This window comes from Sphaerodactylus townsendi, linkage group LG01 (assembly GCF_021028975.2).
Source record: "Sphaerodactylus townsendi isolate TG3544 linkage group LG01, MPM_Stown_v2.3, whole genome shotgun sequence".
Lineage (NCBI taxonomy): Eukaryota > Metazoa > Chordata > Lepidosauria > Squamata > Sphaerodactylidae > Sphaerodactylus > Sphaerodactylus townsendi.
In genome coordinates, this window is record NC_059425.1 from 16,183,300 (window position 1) to 16,201,313 (window position 18,014).

At 47.3% G+C, this 18,014-nt stretch overlaps 1 protein-coding gene across 1 annotated transcript; it reads left to right on the forward strand.

Moving 5' to 3' along the window:
- The first annotated feature begins 917 nt into the window (after positions 1 to 917).
- On the forward strand, positions 918 to 4,521 carry LOC125438773 (serum amyloid P-component-like). Its single transcript, XM_048507300.1, has 2 exons — positions 918 to 1,147; positions 3,654 to 4,521. The coding sequence occupies exons 1-2, from the start codon at positions 1,084 to 1,086 to the stop codon at positions 4,286 to 4,288; spliced, it is 699 nt and encodes a 232-aa protein (XP_048363257.1). The 5' UTR covers positions 918 to 1,083; the 3' UTR covers positions 4,289 to 4,521.
- The last annotated feature ends 13,493 nt before the right edge of the window (positions 4,522 to 18,014 follow it).

Here is an 18,014-nt window from a genome sequence, read left to right on the forward strand (position 1 = left end):
ATCCTGAGAGATTTAGGATTTGTTGATACAACTAAGTTGGTACCCTTTAAACTAAAAAGTTGAGGATCCAAGGAGCCAGGATGGAATTCTTCTCAGTGGTGATTACTTGGAAGAAAAAGAAGAATTTTTAAAGATGGAATTAAGAAAATGTATAGGGTTAGTCTCAAATTTAGAAATAAAATTGAATTTAAAATACATGGACGTATATACTAGTAGTAGTTAAGAATTAACTAACTTGAGATCTTGGGTCAAGTGAGTCCACCACTAAAGATAATGGTGGACTCTCCATTATCTTTAATGGTGGAGTGGAGTAGTGGTTAAGAGCGGGGAGACTCTAATCTGGAGAATTGGGTTTGATTTCCCACACCTCCACCTGAGCAATAGACTCTTATTTGAGGAACTGGATTTGCTTCCCTGCTCCTCCACATGGAGCCTGATGGGTGACCTTCGGCTAGTCCTGGTTCTTCATAATGTTCTCAGCCCCACCTAATTCACAAGGTGTCTGTTGTGGGGAGAAAAAGAGAGGGAGTTTGTAAGCCCCTTTGAGTCTCCTTACAGAAGAGAAGGGAGATATACATCCAAACATTTCTCCATAGTTAGAGATGACAAGGATTGAACGTGAGACTTTCTCCATGCCAACGAAACACACTACTACAGAGCTACATCTTCTCCCCTGAGGAGGAAACATGTAATAGAAAACCAGGGTATCACAGTCCCGTCCCTGTGTTCATCTGTGAAATGTCTGTGGGTTTGCATTCCTTCATCAATGACCTGAAAGAATTCTGGAAGTCCAGAGGGGAAAAGAGAGATTTGTGTTTGTGCCTGAAGGCGTTAAAAAAAATATCAATTGGCCATTGAGACCACTCAGGGATTGTGAAGAGCATTCTCAGTGATTTCCTGGGTAATTCCCCTGGGCATCGGGTGCCTGGAAATTCTTGTCCTGCCCTTTTGGACTGCAGAATAAATTCTGCGGAGAAGCTGCTGAGCTCTCGCAGTTGCAGAAGTGATTCACCCAGGAAAGAAGCCTAGATCCAGCTGAACCTGTCGAGTCCTTCCTTCCTGTGTTTTCTGCATTCACCCACCATGGCGATCCTGCACGCCCTTCTCATCATCCTTGTGGGCTCACTGGGGACTCTGGCTTTGCAAGGTAGGTGCTGGTTTGGGCTATAGGAACAAATGAAGCCCAGAAGAGCCAAAGAGGTGTAGATTGCAACGGGGTGTGTGTGGGGGCGTTGTTCCTAAGGAGGTGTACAGAAAGAACAGAGGTGGAGATTCCCTAGCATCGTGTCTAGACTCTAGGAGTAAAAATCTGCACCTGAGGGAAAGTTGTGCTTGAAAATTCCTGTTCCCCTCTGATATGAGGCTCCAGCTGATCCACTGAAATTGCCCAATCACAATCGGTACTGGTTCATCTTGTGGAGAAATGCTTTAGACCAGTGGTGGCGAACCTATGGCACGGGTGCCAGAGGTGGCACTCAGAGCCCTCTCTGTGCGCACGCGCAAACAGAGTCACCCCCCCTCACATCTAGGCTGGCATGGGCTGCTGGGCTCGATTATTAGCATTAAACCTAAGATCGAGTTTTGGGGAAGCAGTCTAGGTAACCCTGTTAAGTGCTGTTAAACCCCGCTGATTTTCATGCAAAGTACTAAAGCGCAATCCTTTACCTGGGAGTAAGCTCAGTTGCTGGCAATGGAGCTTGCTTCTGAGTAAACCCTCCTAGGGTCGTGATTCACCCGTTGGAAGAGTTGCACGGTTGCTTCAAAGCAAAGCCATCGACTACCACCGAGCTTACTCCCTAGTAACGCACGCCTTGGAGCCAACCATTTTTTTCTAAACTAAAACCTCAGTATTCAGGTTAAATTGCTGTGTTGGCACTTTGCGATAAATAAGTGGGTTTTGGGTTGCAATTTGGGCACTTGGTCTCGAAAAGGTTCACCATCACTGCTTTAGACTGTCTCAGATAAAGATGTTAGTAAGATCAGTTGAGGGGCAGCGGTCAAGGATATTGTGCGCTTCCACATTATAATATAGTCCCGAACAAATTTGAACATTATCATCCATTTCTATGTGGTGCCTTTGTCAAAACCATTGTTGTGTGCATTACTGAGCATGGTACTTTGATACAAGAGCGTGAATGCCAAACTTTATTTTTACTTTCAAGCAGATGTGGCTTTGGTCTGGTATTTTTTGCTCCTAACATTTTGCCCGCGTCTATAGTTGGCATCTTCAAAGGCGTGTCATGGCAAGATGTAATAAAAACACACATTTCACAGTGACTTGCCGCTGAAGATGGAAGCCATAAATGCGGGCAAAACACGAGGAGCAAAAACTTCTAGACCACAGCCACACAGCCTGGAAAACCCATAACAAAGTTCATTCTGGCTGTGAAAACCTGCGACATTATATCTTAATGTTATTCTGATAAATACACAAGCATGTCCCGCTTTTAAAATTTCTAGAGTACTATAGCTTTCCAACCATTTTCAGAGAACCAAACTTCTAAACATGACCAAGATTAGAGATCACATACCTGCTCCTTTTACAACTAAACTTCATTCAGGTGTATTGTTGAAGATTTTCATGGCTGGAATCACTAGGATGTTGCGGGTTTTCCGGGTTGTATGGCCATGTTCCAGTAGTCTTTTCTCCAGATTAGAGTCTTAACCTGTCCTGGACTGCCAGTCTCACAGAGCGTTGGGTTCCAGCTGATAGGAGGCACAGATGCAAGAAAGGGATGTAAGAGAGCAGTCTTACTCTGAGTCCAGAGAAAAAGTCATAGCAGGTCTGTTAAGAGGCAGTGAAGGGTCTAAGAGAGGTTAGGTCAGGCAATGACTGGGGGGGGGGGCGGCTGTAGGCAGGAGGGCACCTGGAGGAGATATTGCCCCTGGGTGCCATTTCCTTTCATACATTTCTGGTCATACACCACAGTCCCGGTTTGGCTATGGCGCCACCAGGTAGGCTGTGCAAACAAAAATAGTCTTGCAAAAAATAGCATTGCGACACTGCGTGCTATGTGTATCATGATCCCTGATTGCCTGAGACTACATCTATGGCTACCAATCTTGATCCTCCTTGATCTCAGATTGCAAATGCCTTAGCAGACCAGGTGCTCGGGAGCAGCAGCAGAAGGCCACTGCTTTCACCTCCTGCAAGTGAGCTCCCAAAGGCACCTGGTGGGCCACTGCGAGTAGCAGAGTGCTGGACTAGATGGACTCTGGTCTGATCCAGCAGGCTCGTTCTTATGTTCTTATGTTCTTACATTGTGATGAAGCAGAACCCATCACAATGAGCAAAAATGGCTCTGAAGCATCTGCACAGTACATTAACAGGCCCAAGAACAAAACAGGTTTGATGGGAGTCTTTCCATGAACATTTTGGTCCCCCTCCAAAAGCTGTCATTTGGAGCTGAAAAATGTTCACTTGCAAACACTTGTCTGTATTAAAAAGGATCCCTGATTGGCTGGCCCGTGCAAGCGGCCGCCTTGATCTGCAGTGTTCTACACTGTGTCTCTATGAACTGGAACAAAGTATCTGCCTCACACGCTTGCAAGTGCCAGACAATCGGGGATCCTTCTCAAAGGCAGTCAGCCGGTCTCAGAACCAGCTAACTTGACGATGCATGGAAACTATTATTTTCTGGCTTCTTTTACAGACCTTGAAAGGAAGATCTTGATTTTCCCAGAAGCAACCAACACAGCTCATGTTGTTTTGAGGGCTACGAGTCAGCAGTCTTTGACCAGCTTCACTGTGTGCCTCAAATCCTACACAGACCTGAGCCGTGCCTACAGCCTTTTCTCTTACGCCACCAGAAAGTCTGACAACGAGTTCCTTATCTTCAAACCCAAACCCAACCAATACAACTTGTATGTGGGGGGATCCATCGTGACCTACAGTGTAGCAGACAATCGAGTCCCCAAACCACAGTGGGAGCATATTTGCATGAGTTGGGAGTCTGCCACAGGAATAGTGCAGTTTTGGTTGAATGGGGAAAGCTTGCCCCGCAAGGGTATGAAGAAAGGTTATACTATTGGTTCTGAAGCTTCAATCATACTCGGGCAGGAGCAGGATTCCTTTGGAGGTGGCTTTGACATCAACCAATCCTTTGTAGGCGAGATTGCAGACCTGTATTTGTGGGGTCGAGTGCTTTCACCGGAAGAACTGGTCCTCGTTGGCAACGGTGGTCACCTTTCTGACTACTTGATCGATTGGCGATCCCTTAATTACGAAATCAAAGGCTATGTGGTGGTTAAGCCCTCCCTGTTTCACTCCTACAGAACCCCCATGTAACTCTGCAAAACACAGAGAACAAGGTGGGGGGAGGGGAGGATCATAATTACCATAACTAATGTTTCTGCATGGTAATGAGACGGCATTTCTAAGGCTATTTTCCTGGGAGTTAAGTCCCGCAGAATACCACAGGACTTACTTCTGAGTTGACCCGCTGTGGCTTGCTCTTTTAGTCCTCGATCTGTTTGTTCAAACACATAAACCTGTCTTCTTCAATAAAATATTTCATGTTCTCCCTGTGTTCTGCCTTTCCTTGACATCTTCAACAGTCCAGGCAGGAAGGAGAGATGTAGAATTCCTCCTGAGTCAGTCAACAGGCCAGACAGGGAAGACTGTGTTTTGTTGGTTTTGTGGTAGTCTTTCCTATGAGCAAAAACTACCAGACTAAAGTCACACAGCCTGGAAAACCCACAACACCTAGTTGATTCAGGCTGTGAAAGCCTTCGACTGTATAGAAAGGGAAGATTTTTGCCTTAGATCTCCTTAAGGCAGGGGACACATTTTGCACAAGGAGAAGGGCTGCATTTTAGAGGGCTTCCACACTTGCATATAATTACTCTGAGCTCCAAGAGACAGGTGTGATATTCCGTTGCTCCATTATCCCCATAACCCTGCAGGTTGACCATCTGTTCTCCCCAAGGTGTCCTGTACCCATCCCTGCTTAAATGAGGCAGGAGGAAATGAAGAGGGAGGGACATTGATGTCAGAATGCCCTAGGAATCCTCCAAAGCTCTATGGCAAAACTGTGGAGTTTGGGGGAGTTCCTAGAGTACCCTGACATCAATTGATACTTTTTGTTTGTTTAATTTCTAGGCTGCCCTTCTCTAGACATGTCAGGACAACTTACAACCAGAGGCGTATGGATGGGAAATGGTGCGTGGAGACAACCCCTTCTCCTAGTCCCCCCCCCCCAGCCTCTGTGCAGGCCGGAAGGGCCTGGGAAGGCTGGCACGGAGGCCGGGGGCGGGGCTCAAGGGGCGGGCTGCCCACTGCCAAGCTCCACCCCCAACCTTCATGCAGGCTAAACCCTGCTCCCACCCCCAGCCTCCGTGCAGGCTCGGTGGCAGGCTGGCAGGGCCTGGGGAGGGGCTGGGGAGGGCTGCATGGAGCCTGGGGGTGGGGCTCCACCATGGCAGGCAGCCTAGGAGGGCGCCATGGCTGCCCACCTCTGACCCCTGCTCTTTCCCTACCTCCCTGCAGTTGACTTAAAGGCATGCGCCCGGGGACATGTCCCTATAGGCCATACGCCTCTGCTTACAACCATATAATAAGTGAAAAAAAATCAATAAAACCATCACTTCAGTCCCGTTTTAAAATTTGACGGCTAAAACAACCAATGACCCCCAATACCAACATATATCCACAAGACAGTATAATGAAGGAAGCCAAGGGGAAAATGGAAGGGGAAGGAAGGGGAAAGCCTTGCTTGCCCTCAACCATAGGCCTGGTGGAACAGCAATTACAAATCTGTAAATGTCTCAGAAGACACCATATATTACAATAATACATATTGGTTCATGCATGGAGGAGAAAAGATTGGGAATGGTATGGAAGAGTCGTGAAGCGGTAGACTGACTTCTGCAACTTCAGACTGCTAGAGGTGCATTTTCAGTTTTATTTGGAGATGCCAGCAAGTGAACCTGGAACTTTTGGCATGCGAAGCAGAAGCGCTATCAGTGAGCCATGACCCTTTGCCATTTACTCAGGTCTCCTCTATTTGATTCCTCTGAGGAGTGTGAATTGCAAGAAATACTGCAAAATACTTCAAAACACAGCCCTGTGAGTCAGAAATTCCGGCCTATGAAGGGATAATTTACCACCATTAGGACAAACCACAAATAAGTACCTGTTGAAGGCGGGACTGAAGCATTTGTTTATAAGGCTCTGACAACACCATCCACTGACCATTGCTGACAATTTTATCTGAGGTACTTTGGAATTGATGAATCATTTGCTTTAGAAATATTTCCTCCATTCAACATAAATATTCATAAAGAATCCAGCTGCATGAGGCCGAGGGTCCACTATTTTCAGCTCAGTATTTTCTCTCAGTGGCCAAACAGATGCAACCAGTTGGTGGGATTCAGCCGGTTCGCACCACTTCGGCAGAACCAGTTGTTAAAATGGTGCTTGTGAACAACCAGTTGTTAAATTATTTGCATCCCACCACCGGAACCAGTTGTTAAATTATTTGAATCCCACCACTGGATGCATCCCCAGAAGGACATGGAGATCAATACCTTCCTCTATTGTGCACCCCAAGTAAATGTTAAAGTGAGATATAGTGACCTTGAACATGGAGATTCCACATAGCTAGGATGACTGATAGCCATAAGTGGAATTATGTTCCGTGGAAATCTTAATTATTAATTGAGACCTTGGCTTTTGTGGTCTCAAACAGTGTTAAGAAACGACAAGCAAATTCCCCCATCCATCTTTGCACCCACTGAAGGAAGGCCCACACACCCTTTAGTTCTAGGTCCTTGCCCCGCTCAAGGAATTTTGGGGGTTGGAGATTTGTAAATGAGGGTTGTCAATTCCATAGCGAGAAATTCCAGGGGATTTTGGATGGAGCCTAGTAAAGCGGGGTTGGGGATGAGAGGGACCTCAATGGGATATAATACCATAAAGTCCACCACTCAAAGCAGCCATTTCTTCAGGAGAACTGGAGGTTGGCATCCCTACTGCATGTTGTTATCTCTGGTTTGAGATTCCTTTGAATTACAACAGAGTGCACAGTGGCAAACCACGGGGCACAAAAGAAAGTCCTAAAGCCAGGCTGTAGTTTCCAACAAGGACTGATTGTCGTGAGTGATTGTAGGTTGGCAGTTTTTGCCCCTAACGTTTCGCTGGCATCTTCAGAGACCTGTCACAGTAAGATGCGTTTCTGTCCAACATGACATGCTCTGAAGATGCCAGTCACAGATGTGGGTGAAACGCTAGGAGCAAAAGTTACCAGACCATGGCCACCCAGCCCGGAAAACTCAAAACAGCCAAATTTTTATCCTTGAGGCAACTCCGTAACAATCTTAGGAACCCCACAGTGTAACTGTGAGCTCCTTCAGGAAATTCCAGTTCTGAGCCAGCTTTCCCCACAATCTCAGCTCTGAGACTGGTACAGTCTTTTTTTAAAGCATTCACTAAATTAGCCTGTTTTCCCAGAAGTTAGACTCCGAGTCTCACTGGAGGTAAGTGTCTGGAGATACAAACACTATCTGTCCCCGAAATGACAGTTTAACAGATTTCTTCTCCATTCCCCCTTCCCATTTGACCTCTCCGGATGTATTTCTCTCCATAGCTGAAGATGTCAGCCATAGATACAGGCAAAACGTCAGGAGCAAAAACTACCAGACTACAGCTACACAGTCCAGAAAACCCACAACAACCAGTTGATTCCAGCTATGAAAGCCTTCTATCAGTGGCGTACCGCCAAGGGGGCAGCCGTGGGTGGGCGCACGACGCACCGGACGTGCACCCCTGCAGGAGCATGGCGTGGCGGGATGGGGCAGGACAGGGGTGTGGCAGAGCGGGGGCATGATAGGGGCACGGGGCGCGACCGTGCACTGGGCCCAGTTCCTCCTTGCTCCGCCCCTGCCTTCGATAATGTAAGAAGTCTCTCTTAGAGAACTCCATTCTAGATAGGAAAATGAAGCCACAGGTTTTCTCAAAATCTAACTAGCTGGATGGAAAGATGCTGCCCGCATCTCCCCCCTCACGCTGCAAGATGGACAAGTGTGCAGGCGTGAAGAAGTGTGGTGTGAGAAGAAGCAGGAAGGAAGTTTCCCTGAGAGTAGAAATTGACACACGAGGGAGAGCAGCAGAGAAAGGGAGCCCAATGTCTTGACCCTTCTCTCTGACACTCCAGTTAAGTCCCCTTTGAGGCAGGAGACAGCGCACAGTTCTTCATTTCCAACACTGCAAACATATTGAGGAATAATTTGGACAACCATTAGGTGCCCATTCCATTCTAAGAGTTCCAGGGAGAATCTTCTGGAGTGCATCATGGCCCAAGGAATAGCAGTGGTGTGGTATCTTGAAGACTAAACACATTATCTCAGCAGCAGATTTTGAGGGTTAGGACCTGCTTGAAAGAAGGGGGATCTTGTCCATGGAAGCTCATGCAGGAACAAAAGGTTGTGAGTCTATAAGGTCCCATTAGACTCCTGTTTATTTTGCATCCTTGCAAAATGTTCTACCCACCATCAATCTGTGATTTAGTGGCCCAACACGTTATGCATTCTCGGTTCATTCCCGGTTCATTCTCAGGCATCTTTGGTTCAGTGATCTCGGTTTACAGGGTGCTGGAGAAGATCTTTCTCTGCTGAAAGCCCTGGAGAGCTCTCGGATTCACCTTGAATGAGATGGACCACTGATCTGAGTTTGTGGCCCCGTTCACATGTTACAATGAATGCATTTACATTCTGCATGTAACTCTGTTTGCAAGAAAGAGCCAACGTGCACTTGAAAAAACAAGGAGTTTCAGCAAAAAACTGTGGTATTGCAAGAAACTTACAAGGAACTGTGGTATTTCAGCAAAAACTATGGCAAAAAAATGGCTTCCACCATAGAGTTTTTGGCCAAATCCCAGAATGTCACTGAGGTAATGATGTCAGTGTATTGATGTTGTTGTTTCTGATGCACACCAGAAGAGATGTCATCGTATTACCTGCATGGGTTGCCTAGGGCTCATTCCTGCTAAGTTCCCCCCTCACCGGTTACCAAGGAGGACCTGGAAAACCTAGACTTCACCAGCCCACTCCACCCTAACTCTCCAAATATACCAGCCAACTCTACCTCCTATGGTAGTTCAGCCACCATCCAATCGTAACATCTGTCACTTACCCATCCAGCGTCCGACTTTCTTAACTTAGATTTCAAAGCGTGATAAACATATGTAAAAAAAAAAACCCCGCACATTAATTCTCAGAAATAAAACACACTCAAAATATTTCCATAGCAAAACATTGCAGTGCATTGCCTAGCTTTTCTTTTATTGATATAAATGGCTGAAAGCAGGAATTGGAAATGTATCTTGTGGGCTGTTTTATTTTATCACAAATATTTGTTTGCACATTTGATTAAATAAAGTTTATTTTGGCCTCCAGCCTAGACAACCAAACAGAACGAATTTTGTTTCCTCGTTTATGCCTGGAATTAACCCTCAGTCCTGAGGGGAAATGGTGATATCCCTCCCTCCAGTATCTCTGCTCTTCTAAGCTGATCAGATGCTGCTCAAGATTTATCAAGTTTTTAAAAGCAAACAATATCCAAAAGGGCAAGATTTCTCACAATGAAATCAATGCTTTCACTGAAGGACGGCAACGAAAGGTCTATTTGAAAAGACGGTCCCCTATTAATTCAAGAAAAGATCATAAAATGTCCTGGAGTGCACAGGTTATGAATTCACTGGTTTAAATAAAAAGTACTAAGACTAAAGACAAAAAAAATATTTATATGCACACCCATCATCCAGTAAAGCCAAAAAGGTACTCAACTAGAGTTAAATCCCGATCTAGATATTGATTGGTTTGGAAAAGGATTTAACTAGGAATGTTCCAGCTGTTTCACGGTCTTTGGACAACTGTTTGAGAATTTAATAACCCCCCTTGTAATTATACACGTGCCTGCTCATTTGAGAGTATTCACCCAGAACCATCCTGGTATGCACAGGTAATTGATTCCAGTTATCCCCTATCACTGCCAAAAGCGCGATTCACCGGTACATTGATGGTATGGCAACCTTTGGAGTGTATCCCACAGTCCGGCGATGGGTTCAGAATGCATCACGGGCTAAGACTTTTATCTTTGCGCGGGAGATGAAGCCTCTGTTCCCATGGGAAGCAGGAAGGGGGGATGGGGTGCCTGGTATTATAACCTGGTGCTTCTGGCATGGGGAAAGTGGTCATTCCACTGCCACTCGCGTACTTTGCCAGGCTTTCTAAGATGTCTTTAATAAATGCAGACTTTTACTACCAGAAGCCTTTTATTTCAAGCGCCTATGGAATTCCCTTACATTGCATGTGCAGGAATCTTAATGGTCATCTCATTGCATTCCTGTGCAGGGACCCTCTTTGTGCTCTATGCATGGAGAGGTTGAATTTTACTATGGAAGGCGCGGTAGCTGACCTCTAAAGAGGTCTTTAATCTTCCCTTCTGGATCTGGAGGAACCAGCAGGAGAACGAGCCTCGCTTTGTGGCTCTTTCCGCCCTGCGTGATCCAGCACGGAAGTCTTCCTTTACTCTCGCTTGGAACGAGGGATCGGACGCATCAATTACATGGGGACTTCCGTGGAGTCGCTTTGGGGCTTCGTCTATGGATCGAAATGCCTGTGGATCGGATTTCTACCTGTTCTCGTGTGGGATTACAAACCCTCAGATGCAACCTGTCATGGAGGAGACGGAAGCTTGACCTACCTTTCATGCGGCAACCCAGGAATCCATTGAACGCATTCTCTGGACTTCGTGATTTTGGTGATGCTCCCAAAGAACCACCGTGGGCACAGCATCGTTAGCCCGGCCCGTCAAAAGGACACCCCGGACTCAAACCTTCGAATTGGGAGGGGTATCCGTATTCTTTCCTACAATCGGACCCCCCATCCGGTCCGTCGACGGCGTATCAGCATCTGAGGTGCCTCTTTCGGGAGCCACCGCGGTAACGGGCGGCTTCACGGGTGTCTCCGAGGGCTCCGCTTCCTGATGACGAAGAGTCTCGAGAAGAAAGCCGGCATTCTATCTGGACTGGTTTCCTCTCCCACCGGAAGACTGTTATCATTGAGATGAAGAAATGGCGACTTCGAGATGCCAAAGCGCATGGCATGGAACGTGAGCAAACGCCAGCTATGGAGAGGAGTGAACGGGCACAAGTTGCAGCAAGATGGCGAAACCCTGCAGAGGGACCGGAACAGCAACGCGAAAGAAGTCCAGCTTCGAAAGTTGGACCGCGCCAAACGACGCCTCCAACGGCAACCATATGCCCGGAATCTGTCAGTCCGATGATAAAGTCCTGGAACAGTCCAGACTGGATTTTACAAGCGGCAACGCCAAAAGGCGTTTCAGGTCATGCCGCACTAAAGTGAACTCAATTGAAGCCCTTAAACGGGATCGAACTGCTTAAATTAGAATGCAGAAAGCTGCTTTGCATGCCGCACTAAGATGCATTGGACTTGCAAGGCGAGGGAGTTTGGAACTGTCCTTGGAGAGGGAACTAAGAGGCAAAGTGGCACCAGGGGCCGTCAAGTTGGAACCTATAGCTGTTGGGGACTTCGATCATGCCGGGTGAACCAGGGGCCACGCATTCCGGTCCTGCCACCCAAGCGCTTCAGCGCACCGCAGCCAGCCCCATTCCAGCTCCTGGTACCAACAGCCGCCTGCCCAACCTGCTCAGCCAGCGCAATCCACCTTCCCCAACAGGCGCTAAGAGTCACGGCGGCCAGCTTCCGCCGCCCCGCTACCAAGTCTTGCTTTTGATGGGACCGCCTCCAAACTTCCTCTACTTCATCTTGCAACTCAATGCCCATAATTTGGAAGACTATGGATGATCTATACCGGTCTCGAACGCTGAAGTATCACGGACATCGGGCTCAGTCCTAGATGCGTGGACGGCTGCAGAAACACTGGTGTCGGACAGGATCGTTTTGATTTGCAGGGATGAGGGACTCTCGACGAACAGTGCCCGTGACGATTCCTCCAAGCCTTGAGATGCGCCAGCTTTCAAGATCCAGCATACGCTCGAATGAAAGTGCTATCCGCACTCATCAAATCCAGCAAGGCAAACGGCTTGCAGGTAATTTGTCCAGGACCGGCATGGGCGGCTTGCCTCTCGACTTCCTCCTGAGGGTCTGAACGCGATGAAATCACCTAATACTTCTCGATGCTGTGGATAGCAAGCCACGGAAACGGTGCTTTTAATTCGGGTTCCTCGCATACCATTGCAGATTGGATCCAGATTTGAGTCTCGGGCGGAAAACGCCCCGTTTGAATATCACGGCTTCGTCAAGGAGTCACCCACTTCAAAACCACTCACGGGTGTCCACCAAGTCAAGCTTCCTTCCAGCCGCTCCTACCAAAACCACCTCTGAACGCCGCTGTTGCGACTTCTGGGTTGTGCTCTTTTACTGGGCGGAGGAGCCAGGTCATTCCAGCCGCCAACTGTCCCAAGAAGCAAAACCAAATCCGCCTCCAGGCCCATCGGCATCTGGGCTTCCGCCGCCTTAAACCAATTACGCAGAGTCAGGGCCGCCTCCCACTGGCCTTTCGCTCATAAAGCGGTGACCGGTTACGCACCCAGAGGAAGGGGAAGCAGCCGTTCGTCTTTCTTCAGCCCGCATGGACATGTGGGTCCACTCCCTGACAGCGGTGAGTGAAGGCAAGCGCTCCCATTACCAAGTTCAAGCATTTCCTCTGGCCAACCCCGCTTAAACACACTCTCGCGTATTATAGCCTCGTCTTGTGGGATTCCGGGTTGCTCCCATCGCTTAATACCGTCCTTAGGTGCAGAGGAGCTAGGTCTGACCGAATTCCCCTGGTTAAGCCTTATACCATTCACTCCAAATGGGATGGCAGCCCCCTCTGAAACGTAAGCGACCGCCTAATACAAAACACACAGCCGGTTCTCCTCCCAGCTATACACCGACTCATTGGGAGAAAACAGCTTTCATTTTAGGCCATAGTGGCTAAAACACTCCATAGTTTTGGGCATGCCTTTGGTTGTTACATGAACCAAAAAATTCATTTGGAAGCAGAAAGGATCCTAGAATTCACTGGACCCTCCCCATGGCCGGAGGAACACATGAATTGGGAAGAAAACCTAACGCCTCCTGACACTCCCCCCCTCTCTGGCTTCCTCCTCAGTGATTGCTCCCATTCTGCATTGACATCCCACCTGCATATCAGGATCTAGCCAGAGTTTTTCAGGAGCAGGAATGCTAACAATCCGTGCCACCCCACAGAGACACTGACTGGTAAAATTGTCCATACAACCAGGGGGGCGAACTGTCTAAGGAGTAGAATCTACCGCATGAGTCCCAATGAGGAGAAGGTTAACTTCGTGCTTTCTTAGACAAGAACCCGTTGCTTTCCGCTGCCTTCATACGGGCGGTTACCAAACACACAATAACGCCAAGCTCCCGCGTTTTTGTTTGTCAAAAGAGAAAGATGGGTTCTACGGGCTTTGCACAGATTATGTCGAGGTCTCACGCGGGGTCTCCTGTCCATCAAATATCCTTTTGCCTTTGATCAAGGACCTTAGATGCTTTTCTCGCAAAGGGACGCATTTTTACTAAATTAGACTTGAGAGAAGCTTACTACAGAGTCCAGAATTGCTGAAGGATATGGAACACCTGATCATGCTTAATACTAAAGTTTGGACAGTTTGAATATTTAATAATGCCATTCGGGTTAAGTGGGGTATCGGAGCTTTCATGGGTCTCTATCAACGGTTCTCCATGATTTTACTGTACAAAAAATAAGGAGTTGTTGTATATTTAGATGACGCTTTAATTTACTCAAGCCAAACTATAGAATAGCATGAAATAATATTGGTCCGAGAGAGTATGTTGAAACGGCTTGCTTGACATAGCTCTCTCTCTTTGCCAAACTCTCCAAATGCTGTTTTCATCAGGACCTCCAATTGACTATTATTTTCTTAAGTTAATCGATCCTCGCCTCAGGGCTTAAAATGGATCCCAAGCTAAAATTGACTTGAGTCCTCCAATGGCTATTCCGCCCCACCAACCTAAAGAACTCCCAGTCGCTTTCTTGGTTTTGTTCAATTTCTATCGTGATTTTATACCCCCAAATTGCTGAGACTGACTCTCCTCTCACAGCAGGTGACCTCTTACGCACCTGCGGTAAAGATTCACTCTCGTCCATAGCCAAGCCCGGCCCCTTTGTCTGGTCTGAGGAATGTCAAACGAAGCTCTTTTCAACTGTTAAAATCTCAAGCGCTTACTCACTCGAACCTTATCCTAAAGCACCCGACTCCAGATCTTCCGCTTGTGGTTCACGTGGACGCCTCGATAAAGCACTTCCAAGGGCAGCTCCTGTTGCAGAAAAAAAATAAAAGATGGTAGACTGGTTCCGCGGTGCTTATTTGTCTAAAAAAATTCTCTGGTGTCGAACTCAACTGGACTGTGGGAGACAAGGAGAGCTGCAGCCATCAAAGCAGCACTTCCACTTCTGGCGCCACTGGCTGGAGGGGGGGGGCTAAGCACCCTTTCAAGTTTGGTCGGATCATAAAAACTCTGGCAGCTCTTTTCCACCCCTCAAGATGTCCGCAAAACAACTCTCATGGGCCGCATTTCTTCTCGCTTCTCTTTTACAGTCCATTTTTTTCCCCTGGGAAAACCAACAAACTGGCTGATCGCTGGCTCATGCCAGCTTCTACCTCGAGAGAGGGTGGAGCTGCCTTAAGCGAGACATTCCACGCACTGTTCTTTTTTTTCCCTCCCAGTTGGGGTTGGCTGTCACCCGATCTCAAACGCCGTCGGCCCTCCACCCCGCTCCCAGTCTCTGCCTCTCGCTTTCCCACGGGAATTGAGGAGGCGGGCTGTGCACGAGCCTCCAGCTTACTGAAGGGGGACTCCACCGCGCTTTGGAGAGAATGGAGTTTGGCGGAGGGGGGACGTTATAGCAGGCCGTGCCTTCCTCCGGCATAAGCAAGTTCTTGGAAGACGTCATCATGCCCCGCCCTTGATGGGCTGGACATTTTGGCTTTTTGAAAACTCTGCACTTTAGCTCCGCCCGGTAGTTCTTCTGTGGCGCTTAATGCAAAGACATTGAGGCTATGACATTAAAGGCTGTTCGGTTTGTGCAGAAGCCAAAACCATCCCGAAAGCCCTATGGACTGCTGAAACTTCTCCGGTAGCGCTTCCCGCCTTTGGGAAGTCATCTCCATGGATTTCATTACAGATTTGTCTAAAAGCCGCGGTTGGGCAACACGGTTTATGGGTGGTGGTAGACTTATTCTCCTAAAGCAAAGCCCATTTTATTCCATGTGTTTCCATCCCTCCAGCTTCCTAAGTTGGCACGGCTGTTTATTCAACATGTTTACCGTCTCCATTCCAACTTCTCCCCTAAGGTGGTGGTCTCCCATCACGGCCCCCAATTCATCTCTCAAAGTTCTGAAAGCGTTTTTTGGGGTTGTTGGGAACGCCTCGCCGCCGCCCTACCACGCTCAAAGTGACGGCGTAGACGGAGAGAACGAACCGAACTTAGAGCAGTATTTACGCGAAAGTTACACCAACTACCACCAAGACAATTGGTGCGAGCTTATTCCGCTTGGCGGATGCATACTTACAACAATCGCGGTTCATAGTAGCACAAAGAAAACCCCTCTTGAAATTGTTGTCTGAGTCGCTCCTCCTTCGCCGCTGCCACACCTACCAAGCAGCAGCTTTGGACTCCAGAATTTCAACACGGGATTTCATCCCTAGCCGAGGGATGGAAGTCGGTCCAGACTGCTCTATACAGCAAGCAAAGGGACTCCCAAAACTGCAAGCTGATATAAACACCCGCTTCAGATTTCCGCGCAGGGCTCCTGGAATTGTATTTATCTACAAAAAAATCTCTGTGAGATAGCAGTACGATACATAAATTTCTTCCAAACTTCTGGCAAGAAGATTTGTGGGACTCTTTTCTAGATTACATTAAAGTGATTAATGATGCTCTACTGCCCGCTTAGAATTGCCTTTAACTCTCTTAGTAACATCCATCCTGTCTTCCATTCCAGCTTGCTCAAGCTGAGGCTCCCGCCTCCCATGCCTGGAGTATCGACTCCGCGAGGAGAGGCTCCCCTCCGACTATTGTTGATGGCCATGCCAAGCACTACGAGAAAATTGACAGCTTATCCTGGACTCTCGCTTTAACCGCGAACCGGCTTGTAATATTTAAGGTTTCAGTGGGATATTCCTCTGGGTATAATCAATGGGTTTATTCCGAAAAACATTGAAGCCCCGCACTCCTTATTGATGCTTTCCCACCGCTTCTTCCACACAGACAACCTGGGGGGGAAGGGGCTTTTCTTTAGGGGAGAGGCAGAGTAAAAGCGATTCAATGGTGTGTTGATGGTGAAGTAACCTTTGAGTGCATCTCCATGTCCGGGCGATGGGCCAGATGCATCGGGCGTAAGACTCTTTATCTTTATGCTGGAGATGAAGCTCTCTCTGTTCCCATGGGGAAGCAGGAAGAGAGGGATGGGGATTGCCTGGTATTATAACCTGTGCTTCATGGCGGAAGTGTCACCCTGCACCACTCGCAATTGTACTTGAGCTTTCTAAGATGTCCCTAATAAAATGGACTTTACTACTGCAAAGCTCCTTTTTTATTTCAAGGCTCATGGAATTCCTTACAATCACCCTCCGTCTCCAGCTAATTCCCCAACCAAAGTGGAGACCACTGGCTTAGGGTAACGTTTGCATCTATGGCAGGAGTGTCCAACTCTTGTGCTTCAGATGTTCATGGACTACAATTCCCATCAGCCCCTGCTGGCATGGACAATTGGCCATGCAGCAGGGGCTGATGGGAATTGTAGTCCATGAACATCTGAAGCACAAGAGTTGGACACCATTGATCTACGCTACGGGAATACCATTCATGATAATTCCCCTAGTGATCGATGCTTTTTGGAAAATAACTTGCTAGTGGTCCCTGGTCCTAAAACTATCCAGCTGTCCTCAGCTAGGGCCAGGGCCTTTTCAGCTCTGGCCCCAACCTGGTGGAACTCTCTGTCTAATGAGATCCATGCCCTCTGGGACATAGTTTAGTTGTTCCACCAGGCATGCAATTGAGGCAACAATGGTTCAGTGGATCATCTGACCTTCTTCCCGCCTCCTCCCTCTTTTCTTCCCCTCCCCTCCCTTCCCTTTTCCACTGTTTCCCCTCTTTTGATTCCTTTTCACTTCCCCCTTTTTATTCTTGTGTTAGCTCCTTAGAGGACCTGTGAATCCTTGGGTCATGCTTGGTCACCTGTTAACCACTGTTATGAACCAGCTCACCACTGAGAATAATCAGTATATTGTATATGGTAGGTATGTAATTTAGAATGCCCTCTTTTAAGCTGAATTGGTATTTATAGTTTTAAATTAGGTGTGGTTTTAACATATCTTTACATTGTAATGCACTATTGCTGGGAGCCATCCTGAGATTGACTTGATTGGGAAAGGGCAGGATATAAATAAAATAAAATGAAATGAAATACATAAGTAAAATTACCACTGTGGGAGAGATGTATTTCACTGGTACTCTGTTAATGGTCAGCAGTTAACTTCCCCGATAGACAAAAGGCTGTTCTTGGAGATTTTCTAGCTAGCTTTCAATCTGTCTGAGGAAAGTCGCTAATGGAACAAAACAGTTATTTCCCTCCTTTCATCAAGACTAACGGGAAGACTTGTAGGAATCTCTTAAAGGCTGTAAATAGTAATTTTTCCCCAGATCTGGTCAAGCTGAAGGAAGAGAACTCTGTTTGGACTTGGTGGGAATGGCAGAGAATTCTAGGAAATCCTCCTCAGAGATTGGGGAAACCCGTCCTTGTTGGGTCTCCATTAGCAGAGCCCCCAATAGGCTGAAGAAAGAAATGGAACTGCAAAAAAGCATCAGACTGAATGATTTCATGAAATCCTATCTACCTCTTAATCCATCGGCAAACAGTATTATTATTATTATTATTATTATTATTATTATTATTATTATTATTATTGTTGTTGTTGTTGTTGTTGTTGTTGTTGTTGTT

Coding starts and splice junctions, on each gene's coding strand:
- LOC125438773 (XM_048507300.1), top strand. CDS start 1,084: ATGGCGATCCTGCACGCCCTTCTCATCATCCTTGTGGGCTCACTGGGG. Junction 1,148..3,653: donor GGGGACTCTGGCTTTGCAAG/GTAGGTGCTGGT, acceptor CTTCTTTTACAG/ACCTTGAAAGGAAGATCTTG.